At 43.0% G+C, this 22,921-nt stretch overlaps 1 protein-coding gene across 1 annotated transcript in view; it reads right to left on the bottom strand.

Annotated features, from left to right (window-relative positions):
* The window catches only part of LOC135378249 (dedicator of cytokinesis protein 6-like), a 52,667-nt gene that overhangs the window by 17,286 nt on the left and 12,460 nt on the right, over positions 1-22,921 (bottom strand). The window contains exons 9-24 of the mRNA XM_064611223.1: positions 22,844-22,906; positions 20,919-21,096; positions 19,782-19,909; positions 19,541-19,634; positions 18,189-18,472; positions 18,008-18,078; positions 16,841-16,982; positions 16,563-16,751; positions 15,602-15,859; positions 15,230-15,403; positions 12,812-13,210; positions 11,772-11,921; positions 10,579-10,940; positions 7,243-7,418; positions 4,090-4,220; positions 3,380-3,556 (exon numbers count right to left, since the gene is read on the bottom strand). Of these exons, the coding sequence (XP_064467293.1) occupies positions 3,380-3,556; positions 4,090-4,220; positions 7,243-7,418; positions 10,579-10,940; positions 11,772-11,921; positions 12,812-13,210; positions 15,230-15,403; positions 15,602-15,859; positions 16,563-16,751; positions 16,841-16,982; positions 18,008-18,078; positions 18,189-18,472; positions 19,541-19,634; positions 19,782-19,909; positions 20,919-21,096; positions 22,844-22,906 (2,976 nt within the window). The remainder of the gene's footprint in view (positions 1-3,379; positions 3,557-4,089; positions 4,221-7,242; positions 7,419-10,578; positions 10,941-11,771; positions 11,922-12,811; positions 13,211-15,229; positions 15,404-15,601; positions 15,860-16,562; positions 16,752-16,840; positions 16,983-18,007; positions 18,079-18,188; positions 18,473-19,540; positions 19,635-19,781; positions 19,910-20,918; positions 21,097-22,843; positions 22,907-22,921) is intronic.

Here is a 22,921-nt window from a genome sequence, read left to right as displayed (position 1 = left end):
GATTCAGTATTGCTGCATTCACTCTAGAGAATTTGGTCACATCCATGAGTTCCATAGTTCTATCAGTGGTTCTTTGCACCAGCAGCAGTCAGTGGGTCCTATCAGTGGCTCCCATATCGCAAGGACATGGAGCATACCATATTTCCTCAAACCTAAGACGACCTTTTTCTTCCAAAATCCTGCGTGCCAAAGTCTGGGGCTGTCCTAGATTCGAATACCCGCGCCAAAATGAGGTCAGGAGAGAGGCGGGAGAGTGTGATGGGATCAGGCCAATAACGCGGTGCGACCGATACCATGTGCTGTGGTTGTCAGAGCCAGTGGTGTCCGTTCACTGTCATTACGTCGCTACTCTGCTGCGTTTGAACGCAAAGTTATCACTTTTGCCACTAAATGCAGCAACAATTTAGGGGCGGCAAGCCGGTTTCAAGTATCAGAAGCAAATGATAGATGACTGAAGCGACAGGGAAAGATCAAGAATTGTGCCAACCCGGTGGATTTTTGGACGCTTAGTGCGATGTGCCTGACAATGTTGTCTTGCGTGCTTTTAAAAAGTATGGTTCATCTGACACTTTCGACAGAACGGAGGATAATGAGCTGCTGGCAGATGGCGACAAAGAAAACAGCGGTGAAGAAAGCGGTGATGAAAAGGTGGTGTTGTGCATCATTTTCCAACTGTTATATACTGCCTCTCAATCTCCACTTACTTTTTTTTTTTCAAAATTCGTGTACCCTGAACTCGGGAGGAGGGGATCATCTTAGACTCGAGAAAATACGGTACTTCAACAAATACTTTCCATAACAGAATTATAATGTGTATATGCATGTGTGTACGGGAATGTTCAATTGCATAATCATTTTAAAAATTTGAGTCGTGTATTATATGGTTCAGACAAATCAATTATATCAGCTGCACTACATTGGCCCATCACCATTATTGCACCAACAATCTCTGGTCAGTGCATTTGGCAAGACTAGAATTAATAGACTGGGGTAGTTGGTAATACTAGTAGCTTGACATAGCTCCTTTCAGCACAAAAAAGAAAAGAAGGACACAAAGGGAAAAAAATGAAGAGAAAGACGATAAGTGCATGAGCAGTCCTCCGCTACAGAACTACTTCCAGAAGATGCAAGCTTCCTCAGGGGTGATAATGGGGTGCACTCATGAGGAAAGACTGTGGTTGGACCTAAGCAGCAACTATAAGAAGGCCCTTGCTTCCCGAAACAAACTGAAGTTGTCAGTTAAGCGGTGTGAGTGCCTTCCCTTCATGTTCTTGCCTTCATTTTTGCGCTGAAAGACGCTACATGTTTTGCAAGGTTTGCTGCAAACGTAATATATGCATTACACATATACAACATTTTGTGTTAACAGTACTCAATACTCTATATGTCTATCATCATCCTAGCTTATACTTAAATTATCACCAACATAGCATGATACCCACAGGGCATTCCAATAACCATTTAAAAAATATAAAAAAATTTAAAGAGCAATGCGGAAAAATATGTGATTAACATTTACCTGTGCAGAACTTTTGCCATCTGCTATAGTTTATCAGAAATGTTTATGAAATTTTCATTGAAATAAATTTAATTTCACGAATTGAACTATGAAATCTGACAAGCTAATGTCACGTTTTTTTTTGTGAGAAACAGGAAGCGTATGTCATATGTACCCCATTCCACTACAAAATACGTTCCCTACTACAATGGTTCCAGCTGTAAAAAAAATGCAAAAGCTGTCGTTTTGAGATGCATAAATTGTCGGCCATGCTCAATTTTCTGTCAAGTTAATGCAAGAAACGGCGGAAGAAAACAGTGACTCGCCTATTCCCGTTTCTCTTTCACTCCTGCTTCAGATAACTGTGGCGTTCTAACCTTGCTGTCATTATCAGCACAAGCATTGAAAAGAAATCTGAAGTGGGGGCAGGTCCATGGCCGCCTCGACCTCGCCTGGCTTCTTGATGGGGATGTGAAGGCCACCGACAATTTGTGAGTCGAGAAACTACTGTTTTTACAACTATTTTAGGTATTACCATTGTACTAGGAATGTATTTTGTAGCAATGTGGGGTAAATCCAAATGTGCACTTTCTGTTCCCAGCAAAAAAAAAAAAAAAAAAATGGTATGTTGACTAGGCAGATTTCAAAGTTCAATTCAAAAAATTACGTTTACAGTGCTGTCTCGATTATCCTGATGCCTCGGGAGTCCACCCTTTTCGTCCGGATAACGAATTTCCAGATAACCGAACCAAGCAAATTTCCGGGGAACCCGAAAAATTTGGGAGACCTCGTTACAGCCCAGAAAAGGAAACAAGTAAAAGATAGTTTCTTCATGCAAAGTGAGCTGCTTGAATTTAGTAGGCATGCGTGTGACAGAATTTTGGTCATAGACACAGCAGCCGCTGTGTCGCCCTCAAAGAAGGGTGATGTCTCAGAAGGTTGGTCCTGCGCACATGTTTTTGTCTTTTTGGAAAAGCCTTTGGCATAGGCCAAAACACAGGTGGTGCTTAAAGACGGCCTGGACATGACATTCACATGTGGATTTCTTGCGCCCAGTGGAATAGGGCACCATTTCTGCTTATCATGTGTCCGCACACACCAAAAGGGAGTGACCTCTGAAGAAAGGGGAGTCAAACAGTACAAAATGCCCCGATGAGATGTTACCCTTTTCCGGAGTAGTGCGAATACAGCACATGCCAGGGACAGAGGACATTGACACTTCTCTGGATAAGCGAATCAGAATGACCTAATTCCTGGAAGATTGTTCCCCGTACTAGCTGTCCAGATACGGATAACGAATTCCGGATAACCGAGGGAAAATCCAATGGTACCAGGTTCATTCCCGGTAATATATTCCATATAACGAGTTTTCTGGATATCTGAACTCCGGATAAGCGAGACATGACTGTATTTCAATTAAAAGTTTGACAAAATTACTTGCATTATGTGATAAAACTGCCCTATAGATAAATGCCATTGATGGCAGATTTTTTCGTAGTGTGGTTTTTCTATTAAAATTCTTTGACATGGTTACTGAGACACCCGGTGTGTACAGCTTGGGACAAAAGTTTACGGAACACCGTACTGCCGTATTTCTTTATTGGAGCAGCCTCCTGCTAGATATAAGGGAGAAATCGAATAAGAAACAGGTGACTGGCTATTCTATCCATCTGTCAGTATGTGTGTCCACTCCTGCTTTCTGGAATGGTGTCGCTCCCATGAAGAAATGTGACACCCCGGTGTTCCGTAAACTTTTGTCCCAAGCCGTACATCATTGTAATATTTGTACTTGATAAGCAAAAAACACTACTTGCATAAGTCTAGCAAAAAACAGTTTAGCTACAGTTAAGAATGTTTGTTGTAGAAAATTAGAGTGCATACCTTATACTGAAAGGCATCAATACACAGATGGAGAGCATCAAGAAGCCCCAGAAGTCGCTGGGGGCCCCACTGCGACCATACACCTTTGAGAAGTGGTGCCTCTGTGTGCTTGAGCACCCACACAAGACACAACAGAAGGTTCCGGGTTGCTTCCTCTTTCATCTGGCTTTGCCGTCCCTAAATTCAGTAAACAAAAAGCATTTCTATGAGCTCGCCTCAATTATGTATGGAATGGAGAAGTACATAACCATAAGTTATGAATTCTGACAAACAGTTTTTGATTCATAAGCTCTGAATAATAGCAGTGGGTTATCAGAATACCTATTTAGGTCAGGTATGTCGGATAAAGGGGCTCTTTACTACATTTTTGCAAACATCTTACATGTACAATTTTTGTTACGAAAGGTCTGCTTGCCCAAATTAATTAGAAGGGTTCCTAGCCTTCTGCAGCAGAAAACATCCTAATTATGTGCCAGAAGACAGAAAATGCTTCGTCTTTCCAGAGGAAAAATGACAAATAATAGCAGCCGCATGAGGGCAGAAGAATCCTACCCTGCCACAACTCCCTCTCCCCACCCCGCCTTCCACACACAAAAAAGAGAGAGAGAGAAAGAGAGTGCGCACACAGACAGAGAACAACGTGCCTGGTCTGAGTCACAATTGCACTATTCCTGTACATAAAACTAAAAGAAATCAGGCCACAAACTCACATGAGCATGTGCTCCCTCTGCAGGTTCCGGGTGCAATGAATTGCGCACCGTCGACCCTGATATAGCTTGAGCAACAGACTGCTGTATAGCAGATGAATCCTGTCGATCAAGTTCTCCGTTATGACCGCAGCCTGCATAAAGTTCCAAGTGATACTGTAGCAATTATTCAATGAAATACCTTGATGACAATGCATGCTCTCATGCTATCTGCAAACACTGGAAATTAAACATCAGCGCCATTGAAGAAGCAGTAATGCAGTGCAACATATGAGTGCAAATAACATATTCAGAACAACACTTTGGAAACAAGTGCTCAGGACTTTTGTTTACACTTTTGCATAGCTTGTTTGCACAGGTTTTTCTTATTAGCAGTCGACCCCCGTTTATCCGGACTTCATTTATCCGGATCCCGCGGTATCCGGACAAAAGGCACGGGAACGGATTTTCCTCCATGTATTTTGTTCTCGTTTATCCGGACTTCAGCTTCCGGACTCGGACAAGAATTCCAGGGAACGAAAGTCGAAAATTCTTCTAATCCAGCTTCAGATATCCGGACTACCGTGAGTAAGAGGAGACGCTGCCCCCGCTTTGTCACCCTTTTCGCTGTGTTGGGATTATTCCCGTCACACGTCAGGGACCTACATTCCTCCGTAGGGGAGACAACCGTGCACGATGACCCCCTTTTCTATTTGTGTGCGTTGGGTCACGTTGACCAGTCGAGTCATTTTGAAATATCTCGAGCAACTGTCCGGATATAGAGGGGAAAACTCCAACCCGAGGGCCTGCTGCTTACGGCCCGTTGGCCGACGAAGACATTGCCCTAGCTGAGCTGCGATCCCTGATGCAGAGGCTCACTGCGACTGCCGTAGATGATGCTGCGGTTTCTGAATACGTTGACGTTGATAAGGATGATGACGCGTGTGCAGCTATGACTGATGACGGTGTGATTGCTGCTGTTGCCTCCAATGATGTGCAGCAAGACGGTGCCGATGACGCCGGTGAGAAACAAGGCTCCGACATTGACACTTTGCGTCCGCACTGACATTCTTCGAACAGCGCAACAGCGTGGCTCAACTCTATGCAATTAGCAAAAGTTTGCAGGAATCGAGTGCCTACACTAGTATGTAACAGCTGTCATTGATGAGATTTCTGTGTTCTAATTAAACCTTGCTCTGTATGACGTTTCTATTCGGTCGTTTCATTTATCCGGATGCCCCGGTATCCGGACGATTTCGCCGGGAACGGCACCGTCCGGATAAACGGGGGTCGACTGTATATACAGGGTTACCCATGATAAAGTAGAGGGGTTTGTAATGAAGACTAAATGAATAAAGGACCCTTTTGAAGCTGAACTATACGTTGGAGTACATATCATGAACTAAAATGTTATATAAAAATTGGCAGTTTGTCCAGTTCTTTGTCCATAAATTGTGAAAATTGAAGAACTGACGCACTGATAGCGTTTCTAATAGCCTCTACCACCTGCTAAGCCACGTGTGTATGCAGGTTTATGCAGTGTCGCAGCAGCGTAACCTTCGTTATGGTACTTACCTTGCTGCTTCACAAGAACATTGATGCATAATATGTAGTAAATCTCAGTTATAACAGCCCCACTTATAACGAATCTTTGGTTATAACGAATGCCTCACGAACGACCGTCAAAATTTGTACTGAGTCTATGGAAATTGCCCCCGCCTATTATGAACGAATTGCCGGGGAGCCTTCGGTTACTGCGACCGAAAGAGCTCCCTCGACCACTGGAGAAGGCGAGCGCGCGACGTCAGACGCCCGCGGATTTGTCAGGCGCCGCTTGCACGTGACCTCGCTTTGCAGCCAATGCGCTGTCACCATCAGCGCGCGCTGCACGTGCACCCGTTTGGCCGATGATTAAGGCGTCATGGATGCAGGTGAAGCGGGAAACTTTGCGAAACTGCTTCAGAAAAGCTGGATTTGTTCATCAGGCACTGGCTACAGACGCCGATCGTGAAGTGGACTTTGGTGTGCGTGATACCGACACAGAACTTTGGGACAGAGCAACGGCTGCGAATCTGACTGACGGCTGTCAGTCTTTCGAGGAGTTCGCGACAGCAGATGACGACGCACAGGCCGTCGCAGACTTCTGGCGGCCCACCTGGACCACCTTGATGACTTAGAAAACGCTGTGATCTCCACAACTGTGTATAAACAGGCGCCATTAACGATGTATTTTCAATGAATGGCATACATGACTCATGTTTCTTACACTGCTGGCCTTTTGGATCAAATTTTTCGTCCATTCCATTTATAGCGAACTTCGGATATAATGAACGGGTTGCGCGCGACCGTCGAGTTCGTTATAACCGAGATTTACTGTACTTTTGCTGTAGCACTTTTGGTAAATATGCCTTCCAGAGCTAGTTGCAAAGCCCCAACAAGTCCCCGACAGCGCAAGAAAATGGAGAAACAACACATTGACAATGCATGGGGACGGGCTGTTTATAATTTTTTTTGTAATTTACTGAAACACATTTCGAAGCTGAAAGCTGATTTCTGACAATATTTTAGCACTCCATACATCACTGATAAAAGCTCCAGGATCTGCTGCTTCAGCATTGTTCTTAGACACTTGAGGCTTTCTGTGTTGTTGTCCCTTATTCTGTGTTCCAGCCTCAGAACATCAACTGCCATCATCTGCTGTGCCACCATTATTGTTTACAGAGCAGTATCTCGGGTAACCATGTATATCTACAGTGTGTTTCACCTAACGTAATAAAAAAACGTGTATTAAAAAATCTACTTGTCTGCCCATTATGGGGCCAAAGCTATCTATTTCGGGGGAGATTTTTCCATGACCTCTGAGCACTTTTATAAAATTTAATTCATGAGAAATGGAATTTTCCCAATTGGACTCCAAAATTTGCCAAGTCAACCTCGCATTTCTTTGTCTTTTTTTTACAGAAACAGAATACACATGCTGGATTTACCCCATTCTATTGCAAAACACATTCACTACTACAATGGTAATAGCCAGAAAAAAATTGTGAAAACCAGACTGCTGAAGTGAGTATACTAATAATGCAACATGGGCAACAGAAGCAAAGAACCAGAATCGGTGCAACTGATTGTGGCACTGCAAGGAACTAAACAGCATAGGACCTATTATGCACAGGTTACCTGTTGTAGGTGTCCATCCATGAAGTAAAGGTAGAGCATCTACCACCAAGGTTATAAGCGGCAAATACAAGGAAGCGACACGAGGGAGTAAACCCTGGAGCAGACGAGGGTCTCCTTCGTGCCAGGCCAGAAGACTTCGTACAACCCACACGCCCTTGCTTTGTACAGAACCCACACTGGACAGATAGATGAAAGCAGTGAAAGTATGAACAATAATTATGCTTATTGGGATCCAGTAGCTGAAATAGTTGCTGTGATTGACAATATGCAATTCCCATACTGCAGCTGTGATAAAGCACAGTTATGAAAAGCACCTATCGCCTCAATTGAACACGTCAAAGAGGCCAGATCAAAGCTTCTGATGTGCAAACTTCATAGCAGAGTAAGGTCACCGAAAGATTTTTGGCCATAAAGTCTGTCTGAGTCATTGACTGGTCCGAATCTTTTGTCATAGGTCACATTTTTCCAAAGACTACTGCAATAGCCAACAAAGCTTCAAAAGCTGTCAGCGTATGTCTGTTCCACCGCAAATTAACGAGAAAAAATGCTTGCGCAAAGCCAAAAAGCACAGGTATGCAAAGTACAACCACGACAGCAACAACCGGTATAGCAGTTGATGGGAGAGCTCCGTTACAATGCTAAAGGGAACAGGAAGCGACTTGTGTCTCCTTTTTGTTTGACAGAAGAGGTATTCCCAAAGACACAAGTTTTACGTTCGGAAAGCAAACAGTTTTAAAGAAAAAATGGCTAGGAAGCAAGCGAGCTGGTGAAGATGATGCATAATGTAAAACCCCGAGACTAGGGAACACGAAAGGACAGACACAACACGAATTTAAACAAAGTACCACCTGAAGTTAATACGAAACTGATACACCTAGCAACACACTACAGCAGTAGTGTCATGTGGTAAAACTTTACTATCATCACTGAGCCCGATGACATCACCCACAAGGCCAGGTGTCATCACATGGCAGCCTGGGCGCAACGCTCCTCTCTGCAAGCAGTGTGCAAACTCAACGCAAGAAAGCACCCAGTACTGCACATGTAGTAGTCAAGAAGGGAAAGGATGAATGCAAGAGGGAAGATGAACATGGAGGAATGATCCGGAGGAAATTTTGACCACGCATGGTTAAAATGACAGTGCACTTTAATCTGGAAAAATTTCTGGTGTGCGAGTTTGACAGGAAAAACCGTTTTCGACACAAATTTTATGGGATGTTTGGGAAATTTCGTGGTCCTTTAATATGCTTCCGCCCACTCTTTATCACTCAGCTTGGCAACACAGAGTTCAACCTAGAGTGGTGTCATTGTTCAGTATGTGCTAGTTTACAGCTTTCTTGTTTTATTTTTTATGCAATCAAAAGTGTTATCAGTGCAAATGTATGCTTTATCTATCCACACAGACATTGTCGATGTGGTTGCAAAGGTTCACGGATACTGACCATGACCTATTGCAGTAGGTAGTGATACTGACATTCTGAAACATGTAGTATGAACTTTTGTCACATCCACCTCCAACATGACAACTAGGGGTGTGCAAATATTAGAGGTCTCGTATTGGAATCGAATATCAATCACGTGAAGTATTTGATTCGCAAATCGAATATCCAATATGTGTTCAGTTTTCCCGAATATTCTATGTTTCTCCTAATATAAACACCACCACCCCGAAAGTGGGCTTCACCTGATGCTTTCCTGCATAAGGTGTAGACTGCTTTACGAAATTGCCAGTGTAAGGCATTGCCAGTACTACCATGTAAAATTAAAGATAGGGGCTTTCCACAGAAGAATTGTGTGTCTCTTGGGACACTTGGGCATGCTAGAAAAATTCCACTGAAGTCATGGGCTACAAATTACAAACTTTTAGTGCAAAACGCACATGCTGTTATATCTACACAGATATTCTATATCCGATTCGGTATTCAGCATTTTTTCCCCCATTCTACTTGATATTCGATTCCAGTTCACATATTCAGATTTGTACACCCCTAATGACAACTTGACATCGAGGACGATATATCAACTCATTAAAGCCGTATTCCGAAAATCACAGGCATTGCACATTCTAGGGAGGAGCAGTTGAGTATGCACATGTAGGCTGCCACTCAGTATGCACAGGTGTCTGCACATGCACTATTTCAGCACAACCAAGGACCAAAGCCGCCCGAAAAATTGGAATCTACAATAAAGATTCTTGAGTGACTCTCGAGTTGTCGGGAGATTGGTGTCCTGAAATATTAGGTAAGTTCAGGTATGCAGGAAATCCAACAGTGAAGCCATTTTTAATATTCGCAAGCCTTTCATGTAGCAGTCTACATTTCTTCAGGTGTAAAACGTTTGTACAAGTTGCACAAATATATACAAGGAGGGTCCCACATGACCAATAAATGGCGAGAGGGAAAAAGAGAAAGAGAGAGAAAAAAGGGAGGAATGTAGGTCACTATGTGTGACCTTTCCCCCTTTCTTTCTTTTTCTCTTCCTTTCTTTCTCTTTTTGCCTCTCGCCATTTACTGTTCACATGGGACCCTCCTTGTATATATTTGTGCAACTTGTACAAACGTTTTGCACTTGAAGAAATGTAGACTACTACATGAAAGCTTGTGAATATTAAAGAAGGCTTCACTGTTGGATTTCCTGCATATCATTTCTACTCTGGACGACGGTTGTTTTCTTCACCTTCCTCTGCAAGTTCAGGTAGAAATGAGTACAAAAAATAGAGCTGTTTCATGGAGATGTGTTCCAAAATACTGGACGTGAAAATACACTGGCACTATGGAGAGTTGGCTGGTGCTAATTGCATTGCCTGAAGCACCAAGTCGGCAAAGTTTTCGGAGTTCGAAAAATCAGTTACCGGCTGTATGTAGACTGCAAAATATATAGTAGTTATGACTTTGTTGCACTTGATTTGTGGCTGCAAGTGTTATGACATGCAACTGAATGTCACTGAGTGCTACAAGCTCTGTTTCGGATAAGCAAAACTGACTTCACATTTTGCAAGAACACACCTTGTTACTTTAGAGTTACAATAAATGATGTCAGTGGCTTTTTGGGGTAGCCTGGGAGCTTTGATACTGATTAACAGAATCTTGAATATATTGAGCCACCTCGGAATCACCTTTGTTATGCAGATATTCAGTTCTAAAGTGCACAACATCAATACCAGTTTAAAAGTCTTTGTTCTGAGGATACCTTACTGAGAAATAACTTGTGACTTGTCAAAATGCCATACAGTAATCAAGCAATTCGCTCAATTAGTGTTCACTCCGACAGAGTAATAGCACATGCTGATCAGCCAATCTAGAAGCATTACACAGACAAACCTAAACAAAAACTCACCACGAATGAAGGGCAGAAGCCAGATCACTCAGCACTAACCCCAACAAAAAGTGCTGTTGTCGAAACTCTGAACACAACCATGATGCAACTCCTCCACTGGTTGAAGGCGTGCCTCCTGCACCCCCTGAACTTTGAGATGAAGCAACACTTGGACAAGGGGAGGCTGGTGGGGAGCAAGGGCCCTCCAATGCAATAGAAGGAGGTCTAGGAGGGATCACCAGGGCCAAGTTGAGGGCTACAAAATGTTCATGGCTGCAGACCACACGCAAGAGGTCCAACTTAAGACAGGACAGGAGAGTTGCAGATTCACAGACGGTTGAAGGCAGCGCACACACTGCTGCACCAACTTGCTGACAGTATGACTGCATGTGGCAAGTACAAATGTGAATGACATTTCGCTCAGCGACGGCACTACAAAATGTTAGAAAACATGCGAGTTTACTCCCCATCAAGCAAATGTACAAATTTAATAAGAGTGATAAGAATGATAATGACGACAATGACAGTGGCAGCGGTGAAGGAATTAGCTCTTGCTAATTTACTTCAAATGCAATGTTGTGTAGTTCCTGTGACACCCATACGATGCAAGTTGGACTGGAGCAACCAGTGTGTAACATGCACACTCAAGCCAGCTTTTCTGTCCTACAACGACCAGTGGAATTCACCATTCAATCATTGTCTGTAATGTTGTCACGTCTGCATGAACAGAAATGCCTGACTACGTTCTTGGCTTAGACAGCGATTTCCACCAACTCCTTCAGATTTTGATATTGCAACCATGGTTATGTGAATGCCACATAACTAGGAACGACACAATTCATTTTTACTTCTGAATTCTGCGTTAGATGACTAGTCACGAAGATGTGATGATGTCTGAAGGATGCCACTACTGATGAGGTCATGATGCTCAACATGCTGTCAACCCCACACAACACCGCTCCAAAGGAAATGTCACTGTAGTAGTGAAGTACCCTTCTGGAGTAGACGTATTGCATTCTTTGGTTTTGTGAGTGTGTCATCTCCTTATTCAGTAATGTTGGTCACAGTCATTTATCAGACACAGCCAACTGCTCAATGAGACTGACAATAAAGGGTCTCCACAGTATCACTAATGCGTCTACACTTGCACTGGCGTTTTTGACCCAAAGGCAGTTTCAATGACAGACACGAAGTTGCGTAGAAAATATACATGCCTTGATCAGCTGAAAAACGAAGCCCCGGTCCATTATCGACAGAAGGTCACGTAAGAAGAAGGAAAGGCTAGCATTCAACTGTTGAAGAGGACGACTTTCAGGAGTATCTGTACAACTGCGAGCCACAACTTCTGTTGTCAAGCTTCCCACCTAAAACACCACCGCACACACTTTTAATGCAATTCACAGTGGAGTTTACATGGGCCTTATCTAGGTCTCATCAATACATGTCTCGCACACATCACTATGACCTACGACCATATCGCCCATGGACAAGGCATAGACAAGTAACAAAATCTTTAGGTTTGCAAGTTTATGTTGAGTCACCCAAATGTTAACCGTAAGTTGCTTTGCAGACATTTATGCTCTTCTCATATTCTACGATGCTTCTGTTTGCATAATAGTCCTTGGCCAAGAAGCTTTTCGACACTCTACCATTTTGTTAAAGGTACAAAAATGAAGTGATCACTATGGTGATTTCTATTTGCAGTTCATGTCAAGTGCTCTTCCATTACTTTTCTCCACCTGCTACGTAGTACGTACTTACAGCCTTGCGTTTTAAGGTTAAATCGGGTAAAACATGTTTTGACCCCCCGATTTGTGTCATCGTCATTTAGGGTAAGACCCGCGAGACAAACTTGTCAGAGTACCGGCTCAGCCACTAATATGGGCTCTGATGAACACTATTGAGAACATCCACTCGACATCTGGTGTTCATCGGAAATGTGAGAAGCCCCTGATAATGCCCAATTTCACCCTATTTTATAGCTCCTGAAGTAAAACCAGGCACTGGAATAGAAGGTAGGGGCGGGCAGACTTGTCAAGCTGCTCTCTAAGACTTTTTTCCTCTGCCCCACCAATCAGTGAATAGAAAAATAAAAGTTGAATTCAATTGAATTGAGCTGAAGCTAGAAAAGGTAATAATATAGTCCGATTGAGGGGTAAAGAGCTTTCAGGCTCGGTTGCAACATTCCTCCTTTTCACCATATGATCACCTGCATGCAACATCTAACACACCCACTGGGACCTCAGATGCTTACCAATGTAACTATGTCATCGGCAAACCGTTGGCTGAAACGTGTAGTACGTGGTGCGTGCAGGCGGCCAGTGGCAGCTAGATGTAGAGTGGCTGCATGCACCACTAACTCCAAGAAGAACCAAGAATGTGCTAATGCCAGGTCCCTCGACGGCCCACTTGATACTACCCACTGGAGTAGCAGTTCTTCGTGCAGAGGACGTCGCCATGTCCCAGGTCCCTGGACCATTGGTTGACCTCCAGCTGCCATACAGCCTTGTGGCCTCATGCTTGCTGTGCGGTCTAAAGGCCGACCACCAGAATGTGGGGAGGCCCCAACATGTTGCTGCTGCACTTCAGATTCCTCCAAAAGAGAGGCTGTGACGAGATCAGGTTGGCTACTGCTGCGTCCCATTGTCCAGCGCTAAACATTGAAAGATGAAGCACCAAATGCAAGTGAGCATCAATCTGCTAATAAGGAAGCTGCACCTGTACAGGGAATATTCCCTCTCCATATCCAGTAAGGTGCACACTTGCAATGAACTCTGCCAACAGGTAGTTACAGATGATCCACATCAGATTACGGACACATGGTAATAGCTGGCGTGAAATTCTCAAGGACGCCTTTCACCCTCATGAAATACGATACCACTATCACATCAAGGTGGAAAATACAGTAAAATGTACTCCCAACTTTGAGAGTCGTGTTCAGTAACAGATGAAATATGTGCGGTTTCTAAAAAAGGTACAGGAAATTCACAATGTACACACACAAATGAGGAGATGCACACAAAGCAGGCTGCATGGAGCATGTTGAGTAACTCTCAATGCAGTTCATCAAACTAATGCAGTCTACCATACACAACACAGGGGGACCCTTCTCTCATGATATGTTATGCTGGTTAAAATGGCTCACTTGTTTGGAGCAGAATATCATCTAATGAGCACATCACCACAAAATATTTCACCATGAGGTATTCGAAATTATTCAAATTGGGCCTTTTCTTATTATTCAAATTCGATTCACCACCTGAAGAAATTATTCGGATTCGATTCGCAGTGTAAGTGAAGTACAGTCAAACTCCTTTATAGCGAACACCTTTTTAACGAAAATACCACTACAGCAAATTTTTTTTGCGGTCCCGCTGGAGCCTATAGGTCCAATAATAGACATCCTTTACCTGTGAATACCTTTACTTGTAAATACCTTTACTGTGAATTTTTTTTGCTGTCCCCTGAGTTTCGTTGTAAAGGAGTTTGACTGTATTCACTATTAAATCGTAAACTATTCACACAGCTCTAGTAAGGAGTAAGTAGATGTAATGGGATAGGGAGTGACAAGAAGCTTGAGAAATGAACTTGCTCAATAATATAACTAATAATATTATCCACTATACGTCCGTCATATTATCCTTACCGTGACTATACAGCATTGATCACCGGTGATCGACGGTTTGCAAGCCGCACTACTCGGCCTCCGAAGTAGATATGTATGAACAAGTGGTGACATTTGTTGGATACTATAAACACTACAGAATGAGTTTCGTTTTCACTTTTAGCTTTTCCACATGGTAGTGATTTATGAAGCTGGCTCTGTGTCAAGGAGGCAGTGTGGAGATTTGATCTTGGTCGCAGTGTGGAGATTTTATCTTGGTCGCAGTGGAGATTTGATCTTGGTCGCAGTGTCGCGTTCCCATGGCGGGCCTCTTTCGCAAATGCACAACACTCATATTGTTGTCCTGAATGTGTGGATATGTATAACTTGCACTGTTGCTGTTCTGCCTGTCCCAAAACCGGGAAGAATAGAAAAGCAGTGAAATAGCAAAATACATGTATGGTACAAGAACAGGAAAGCTGAGCATGAAACTATTATGCTCATTGTTGTGTTACTCCTTCAATGAACTCTGTCATTCAATTACATGAACAACATGGGTATTGATGTTATTTTCCACACATTATGAACTTCTTGATCGAGAGTGTTGCTTTTTGCAGATATTTTTTTTACAAAATTTGCCACAATTTGTATATTTTGGAACTTGTAGATTGATATTTTTGTTCAAGATACAGGCATAGCTCCATCAGGTTTCTGCTATTTTCACAGATTTTTTGTGTTCCAAAATTAATTTTGGAAATACATGGATAGCTTTGATTCTAAAACTTACATCATTCGATAGTGCATTCATTTGGTTACATTTGCCATTACTGCATCATATTTTGAAGTGATACTGTCAGTCATAAAAATAATATTTGTCAAACCACCCAAAAATGGCTATTTTTGCGGCAGTAAGGAAAGAGTTAAAACCATGGCTGTGATGACTGAACAATGAATTAGTACCTAGTCTGTCTTCATCACATGATGGCAACAAGTATTTTTGTAGTGAATTGCATAACTGTACCGATGCACAAGTTGGCAATGAAATTCATGCAACAAATTACTACATACCACAGTAGTGTTGGATGAGGGCAGACGACCAAGAGTTGCGGTGGAGCATTCAGCTGTTGGGCTGCCCAAAGCTGGATATAGCTCAGTAGCAGGAGGAAGAGCACATTGGAAGTGAATCCATGAGGCCAAAAGAGCATTTCGCCCATGTTGGTCCTCCTCATCCGACAAAAGTGTCTGTAAGGAGCATCACATACAAGTACACCCGTCAATGCAATCGATAAGCAGAGAGCTGTTAAGAACAACAACTTGATTTGAATGATGATGAGTAGGGACAGTGTTGTTACGTAACATACACACCTTGAATTCTATGGCCAGCACGCATACGCATGGGAGGAAACAAAGCGCACTAACCACACGAAAGACGGCACTTACCGAGACACGGTGGACTAGGGCCGCTGTGGCATGAAAGGCATCACGTGAAGCACACGGCCAAGGGGGCTGAGCAAGAAGACGTAAGAGGGATTCAAGTAGGGGTGGCAGAAATCCCATTAGGGGCCCAGGGGCGCTAAGCTCCAAGGCAAGGGCCCTCGATCTCAACTCTGCTTCTGGATCTGCGCCACTGCTTGTAGGCAGCCTCCCTCCTTCTTCCAGAGCTCCGCAAATTTCTAGGAACTGTTCTATGTGTGGATCCTGTGTGTTAAATACACTCTTAGACAAAATGTAATAATGAGCATCTGCTATGTCGTTCCTCACTAATAATTACAGAAGTAGCAGTAGGTAATTGCAATGTAGTACGTACAACAGTGTTAAATAAATCATAACTACTATAGTGAGCAATCACGTTAATTAGAAATCTTTTGATTCGAACTGATTCTCGGGTCCCAGCAAAGCCATGTGTATTTCAATGGAGGAAATTACCCTGTGATTCGAACAAATGAACGTGAGCAACGGTTTATTCGAACAAGATTGCACGGCTGCGGCTGGCTATGCATCGGCTCAGAAGCGCCGGTCATTGCTCGTGTTCGCAATCATTATTAGCTAGCATTAGCATTATTAGCTTAGAGCTTAAATGTTAAGTTTACTTATTAGTTATAAGTCAATTTTACATAGAAACTAGGGATGTGCCAACCGAATCCGCGAATCCTCAAATCCTGGGCGGGGATTTGAGATTCGGGAATCCGAATCCTAGTGCCCAAAATGGTAAATCCAATCTTTTGAATCCACCAACCAAGTTTGTTTTTTGTTTCTTTTTTTCAAACTAGCTCCTCCAGAGTCCACCGAAAGTCTCATTGGCCGACAGGCACACTGAGGCACACATTAATAAATTCAGGCACAATGCTATCAATTTTCTCCCAGCAGAGTTAATCAGATACAGTTGGACCGGCTCACTTACCTGTGGGAAGATCGATGACTGTGACAGAAGTGTGATTTCAAAGAGAGGTCTATGTCCATCAACCCATCGAGCATTCGGCAAATGCACGCTGGGGCTCAGAAAAGAGTAGCCTGTTGGAGGAGGGTCTTGTAAAACTTGTAGACTTTGCTCTCCACTGCGAAGTCGTCCTTCATGGAACAACGGAAGCCACTGCACCGATACACAACAAATCAAATTTTGGATGTCAATGATTTATGAGCTTGTAGAGAATACAAACAGAATGTATTTTGGGAGCATACTGTGTATCCAATTGGTGTTTCTGTGGGAGTATGCTCCATTTTGCGTTGGCAGCTGATATGGTAGAAGGTGAAGAACAGGTGGTGACGGTCAGTCAGCTTTGCTGGGAGCTTTATCTTTATCTCATCTTGGTAGTCAGGTGACCTAAACAGTACAAATGCATGCCTCTCATAAATAGCACATCGGAATCTCGAGTGAATAAAGAAGAGACAGCGTATGTTTTTTTATAACAAGTATGTACGTAAAAATATCATCTCAACAGCGAGTTGAAGAAAAACATAAAGCGTTCACGACAGAGTTTCCGGAAAACATGATAAGCAAAACGCCTGATTCCTTTGGAGCGGTGGACATCACACTGCTGATATCTGATTGACTGACATCGGTGCGAAGTCTGAATCGGAGGGCGCTTACAATTCTCTAAAACTCCCCAATGACACTACAGGTACTGCTCACGACAAGGTTGTCTGGAGTCGCCTGTCAGTAGTTCTGCAACCCATATTTCCTTGATTGCTCTCGCAAATGTTGTTCCAATATTGTATTTAAAGCTGGACCGTAGCCTGCACGTGTTTCCTACTCGAAATAAATTATCTTGCAACACCTCGAGGTTTGAGATGGGATAAGAGTGTGCTGATTTCCGACAACCGTGTCGCAAGAAATACATATAATTGTGCTTAATATTGTTCAATTTCCCTTTACTCTTGCCACTTAATCATTAGATTCTTATTCTATTTCTGATTTAAACTCGATTTCTAAGTGAAGTGGAGCACCTACCCCTCCTTTTTCTCTGCAAGAAATTGTTGACCAACAGACACCATTTATCTCACTAAAACTAGTGAAATATGGTGCCAACAGATACAAATGTAGTACCTTTCATCAGAGTTTTCATCAAAGACCCTCCTCTACAGGAAAGGGTTCGAACAGATGTACGCTGCTTTTAGTTGTCCACCATTAACTTACGAAGCTTTCCAGAGCTCCCGACAACAAATCTTGCCACACCCGTCACCGCAGAATATGTCAAAGCCAGCCTAGCGACCTTCCTAACAGTCTAGCTGACAGTTTCCTGCTTTTACGGCTACACCAGGCGGCAGATAGTATAGCTCTTCATACATGCACAGACATATTTTACAATGCTGACTTTCTTTACCGTCTGTCAGGCGCATGGTACTTACTTGTTATGGTAAGTAACTGCCGTGTACACTTCGGTCACTACCTCTGGACAGCTGGACTTTCCAAAGAGTGCCTGTTACAATTAAGAAAGCTTCAAAGACCGAACTAGTAATTTCTTTACGTTCTACAGATACGAGCATTTGCAAAAAAAAAATTTTAAAATAGCCATAAAGATCATCTCACAGGAAGAGAATAGGTGTCCGGATGTTCTCCACAGAGCAGCTGCACTCGGCAGGCAATGTTGCGGGCTGAACCCGGACGATTGGCAAAGTTCAGCGAACGTGGGTACAGGTACAGCAGGTTGCGGAAGTTGTAGTGAGGCCGAAGGGGTTCTCGACTGGGGAACTCCAGAAGCTCCTTGGTGGGGCGCCCTTTCTCGTCCGGATATGGGTTTAAACGTGCCAGTTCTGGACTCAAGCTGTAGCGCACTTCTTCCTGGCAGGGGGAGATGTCGAGTCGCAGGGCACCTGATATCGGACACATACTCAGCATAAGAAACTGTTTAGTTTAATAGAAGGAGAACACTGGCTTACATAACAGAGAGTAACAAAAGTTTTGGACGTTTCAACGTCTATACGGACGTCATCATCAGCAAAAGAAAACACTGCGTGCGAGTCCTTAGGTCTTATAACAGTCTGGCAGTGGCCCCTTGTGATTGTTGCAGGAATTCTTTTCATGATGCATGTGCCATGACTCAAGAAATCTTCTCAGTCCCCATCTGTGCTCACGTGCCAGTGTAGTGGCATTGTCAAAGTTGAAAGTGTGCTGGTTTTTTATTGCATGCTCCACGAGTTCTGTGCGACGATTGTTTTCTGCGACTTGTTTTCTTTTGCTGATGATGACGTCCGTATAGACGTCAAAACATCCAAAACTTTTGTTACTCTGTTATGTAAGCCAGTGTTCTCCTTCTATTAAATGTGTCTCCCAACTGCTGGGGGTGTCACCTATGCAGAAACCAAAACGAAATCGGGCGTGCCTAGCGGTAGCTAAACGCAACTGCGCCGTGACCGCCATACTATTGACTTCTGCATAGGCAATTCAGGATGCGCAGAGAGCAACGTTTGTATGGACACCTTGTTTGTTATGCAGGGTTTGGTTACTACGATTTTTTTAATGGTTTGCAACGCATAAATGCGTCATCGTGCGCCACCGGAAGTTCGTACAGTATGCAGGGAACGCAGTATGTAAATGTGGGGCTACTTTGTGTGCACACACCCTGTATGTACAGCTCAGCCAGAAAAACACAAAAGTCTTCAGACACCAGATCTTCAAATTACTTCTTTGCAAGACTTTTGTTGAGATACGGTGGCTGAATTAATCATCACAGGTCTCTCTTCTTAGGGTGAAAAGATGAGCAAGTTGGTGGGAGCCCACATTTGTATAAGAGGAACATAAAAGAAAATGGACAGTATAGCACGAGCTTGCGCTGCATTGTCAGTTTTGTTTCGTGTACTCTATTATTCAACTACGGCCAGGTATCACTTGACATGCAGACGCAGACTGATTTTTCTGACTTGTTTGATTACAATACATACCTGGAATGCATTTTAAACGTTTCAGTGCAGAACTAGGGCGTTTCAAGTCTGCCAGGAACTTGAAGAGATCTTCTTCCCTCAGTCGTTCTGCCTCCTAAAAGACCGAGACAGGATTACTTGGGTTTTATTCTTCATGCATTTCAATAAAACACTTTTTGTGCCCGTACACATACACTAAGATAGTGAACTATCTGCTATCACCAATTCATTAAGAGCATTCAATCAATCATGTAAGCACTACCTGCTTGAAAAAGCTGTTCACTGTTAGCGTAACAGGTCTAAATGTGTCCAAGGCTGTAGAGAAGTCTTCCAAAGACCAGCTGTTGCGCTTCTCAGATCCACTTCTGCGTTCCACAGAACCTCTGCGTCCTGAAGACAAAGGTTAACAGCTTATGCTGAAATAGTTTTATCACATATTACATACTTTAAGGAGTTCATAAAATAGTCCATTTCGAAATCATTCTTCGACTTAACCCTTACCGATGACGTCTAGTATAAAGCTACTCACCTGCCACAATTCCAAGGTGAGCTTTGAAAAACAAGGTTATGCTATTCAAATGGCATGCATAACAAGTTATTTATACAAATGCATATAATAGCAGTTAATATGAAGCAGAAAACTCGATAACAAAACTTTGTGAGGTCTCCTAATAAAAAATCCTCTTTGCTGACAGACTGAGCATTACCACTCGCACCTGTGCATAACTTCATTTCATCAGCAGAGATAACGGATGTGCCCTTGTAGGTATGAGCAATGACTGTTATTTCCATTTCCGAGTGACTCAAGTTTAGCGAGGTGCTGTACTTTTTGCATGTTATCTACTTTGCTTCAAGAAATAAAAACTGAATAGTGCCTGAGATATATTGACAGTGCACAATAAAAAAGAGCAATACACTCAGTAATTGAATAATGGTAGTTGAAGAAAAGGCAGGGAATTGTGAGGCTGGTGTTAGGTTTGTCCTATGTTTAATTGCCTCATCTACTACTACAACACTCAGTAATACTTTAAATACGTGTTGGCTGCCAAATGTTGTCATTTCACAGAGTTTTACACCGAGACTAGCTCATCAGCATTGTTTACGATCAGGGGGTGAATACAGTATTGACACACGTTTCCACTGTTAACGCACCCTTTCCAATGTTCAGAATGTTTGAGGGACCCCTAAAAGTAACAAAAGAAAAGCTTCGCTGCCATATAATTTGACAGGACTGCATTGTAATGCCATTATGTACTTCCTTGGACCCTCACACTTGGTGCTCAATAAGATGTTCCAGTCATGTTCCGCTCTGCACGCAAAACTGTCAACTTCCAGCAGTACTTCGCTAAAACTGATGCACATACAATAAGCACCGACATATATATGTGAGTGGCTATACCCAAAGTTCCCGTTGACGACCCGGATGATCCATCGCTGGAGGCTGATGCTTCTCGCTCCAGACTTCCAATGCCAGCAACCACATTGAGCAGAGAGATTGCTGTCCATGCAAAGGGCTGCCGATACCTCCCCAAACGCTCACAAGCAGCCACTGCGCTACTTCTCACTTTCTCACGGTTCTGCACAATGGCAATTTAAACAAAATTGTACAGACATATACCAGGCATTTCACGATGGGTCTCCAGCTGAATAATTCGTGGCACCAACAGGTGGCGCTATCGAAAAGCTTTCTTTTGAGTGAGCATCCCTCAGACATCAACCAAGAACTGAGCAGTGAGCGGCTCATTTACATACGCTCATAAATTAAATAAAACTCCTAACTCAAATTTCACTTTGGACACATTCGGAAGCTCTGTATTACTGCTCTGAACCTTCAGTGAAACGTGTTCCAGAAAAAAAAAACGCATCGACACTTAAGGTGCATTGATCAAAGGCCGTTGAAAGTACATGTACCACACACATCACAAAAATATTAAAGCATATATTTTGAGCTGCATCAATCTTCTTGGTGTGATCCCTGTAGTCAGTGCAGTTTCTTTCTTGCATACAGATTTTAGCTGCAATTTTATTGTCATACCTCTCGCTTTGTCTTCAGATAAAATATTAGATATTCAAACATTCTTGAGGTTGATTTAACGAGGCAAGGTGATAAAGAAACAAGCACTTGCGTTCGGTTAGAGTAGTGTGGTGCAGTGTTTTCATAGTATGTAGTGAAACCCCCACCAGTTTTCCCCAACTGCTACGACTGCACTTGCTGCCCCTTCCGAATCTGTATTAAGGAGCCGAAGCACCCCAACTGCAGTACATGGAGCCATAGCGACCACGAACAATCTACGAACAAAGTGTTAACTGCTGACAAACTGTGCTGCTACAAACAACTGTGAACTGCCAATTACATGTTGATCCACCTGGTTCACACCAGGAAGGAGGGAGGGGGTACGAAAGATAAGGAATCGTCAAAGAGTGTGCCCTTATCGTGATGATGCCCAAGACACCTAAGAGTCTCTTCTGTCTGTTCCTTATCTTGCATCAACCCCGCATGTGAACCAGGCAGATGAACACATAATTGGCAGCCAGGCAGCTGAGTGAAAGAACGCATTGGTACGCTGCTCAGCGCAAGAAATACGTAAACCGAAACCAATTAATTACTCGAAAAATCACTGAGTGTCGGCGCAGGTTTTTTTCGTGGCATATTTTTTGCTGAAGGTCCCGATAGGTAAAACAGAGGTTATGAAAGTGTCCGAAGCAAAATTTAAAAGTTTTGAATTTTATTTAATTAATCAGCATATGGCAAATGAGCCACTCATTGCTCAGTTCTTGGCCAATGCCCAAGGATGATGACCAAAAAGAAAGCTTATCAAATGCAGCACTTGTTTACGAACTATTCATCTGGGGGATTTTCGTGAAACACCCGGTATATAAATGGCACCTAGAACAAACCAGTTGACGGCAGTAGGCACCTGTTGACGAAATCTTAAGGAAATAAAAACTGCTAAAAGGAACTGTAACGTCAATGGTAAACCTGCAGAAACTGGACGTTCTTTCGAAAGCTTGTAACTTGGATGCTTCAAATACGTTTATAGGGTCCGAGGTTTTCGGGAAATATTTTTTGCCAAATTCGGGGGGTAAAAATTGGGTGGAAAGCAGCAGCATCCAATTCGGGTGAATTAGGGTGTAAAATTTCTGGACTTATATGATACAGGTAAAAATAGCGTTTATCAGGCTTGTTATACATATGACAAGTGTAAAAAGAAAACAGCTTCCAAACTGTGTGTCATCGTAAAGGCAAATTCTACATGGTGGTACATGAAAACATGGTGGTTGTATTTCACCTTACAGTCCCTTTAAATGTCACTTTGGCCTTACCCTTTCATCTTTCATGTACGGCTCTGCACATTCATTCATGTCTCCTTGAAGAACTTTCTCCAGCTAAAGATGGAAACA

This window comes from Ornithodoros turicata, chromosome 1 (assembly GCF_037126465.1).
Source record: "Ornithodoros turicata isolate Travis chromosome 1, ASM3712646v1, whole genome shotgun sequence".
NCBI lineage: Eukaryota > Metazoa > Arthropoda > Arachnida > Ixodida > Argasidae > Ornithodoros > Ornithodoros turicata.
The sequence above is the reverse complement of the archived record's forward strand: the minus strand, read 5'-3'. Positions and strand labels throughout refer to the sequence as shown.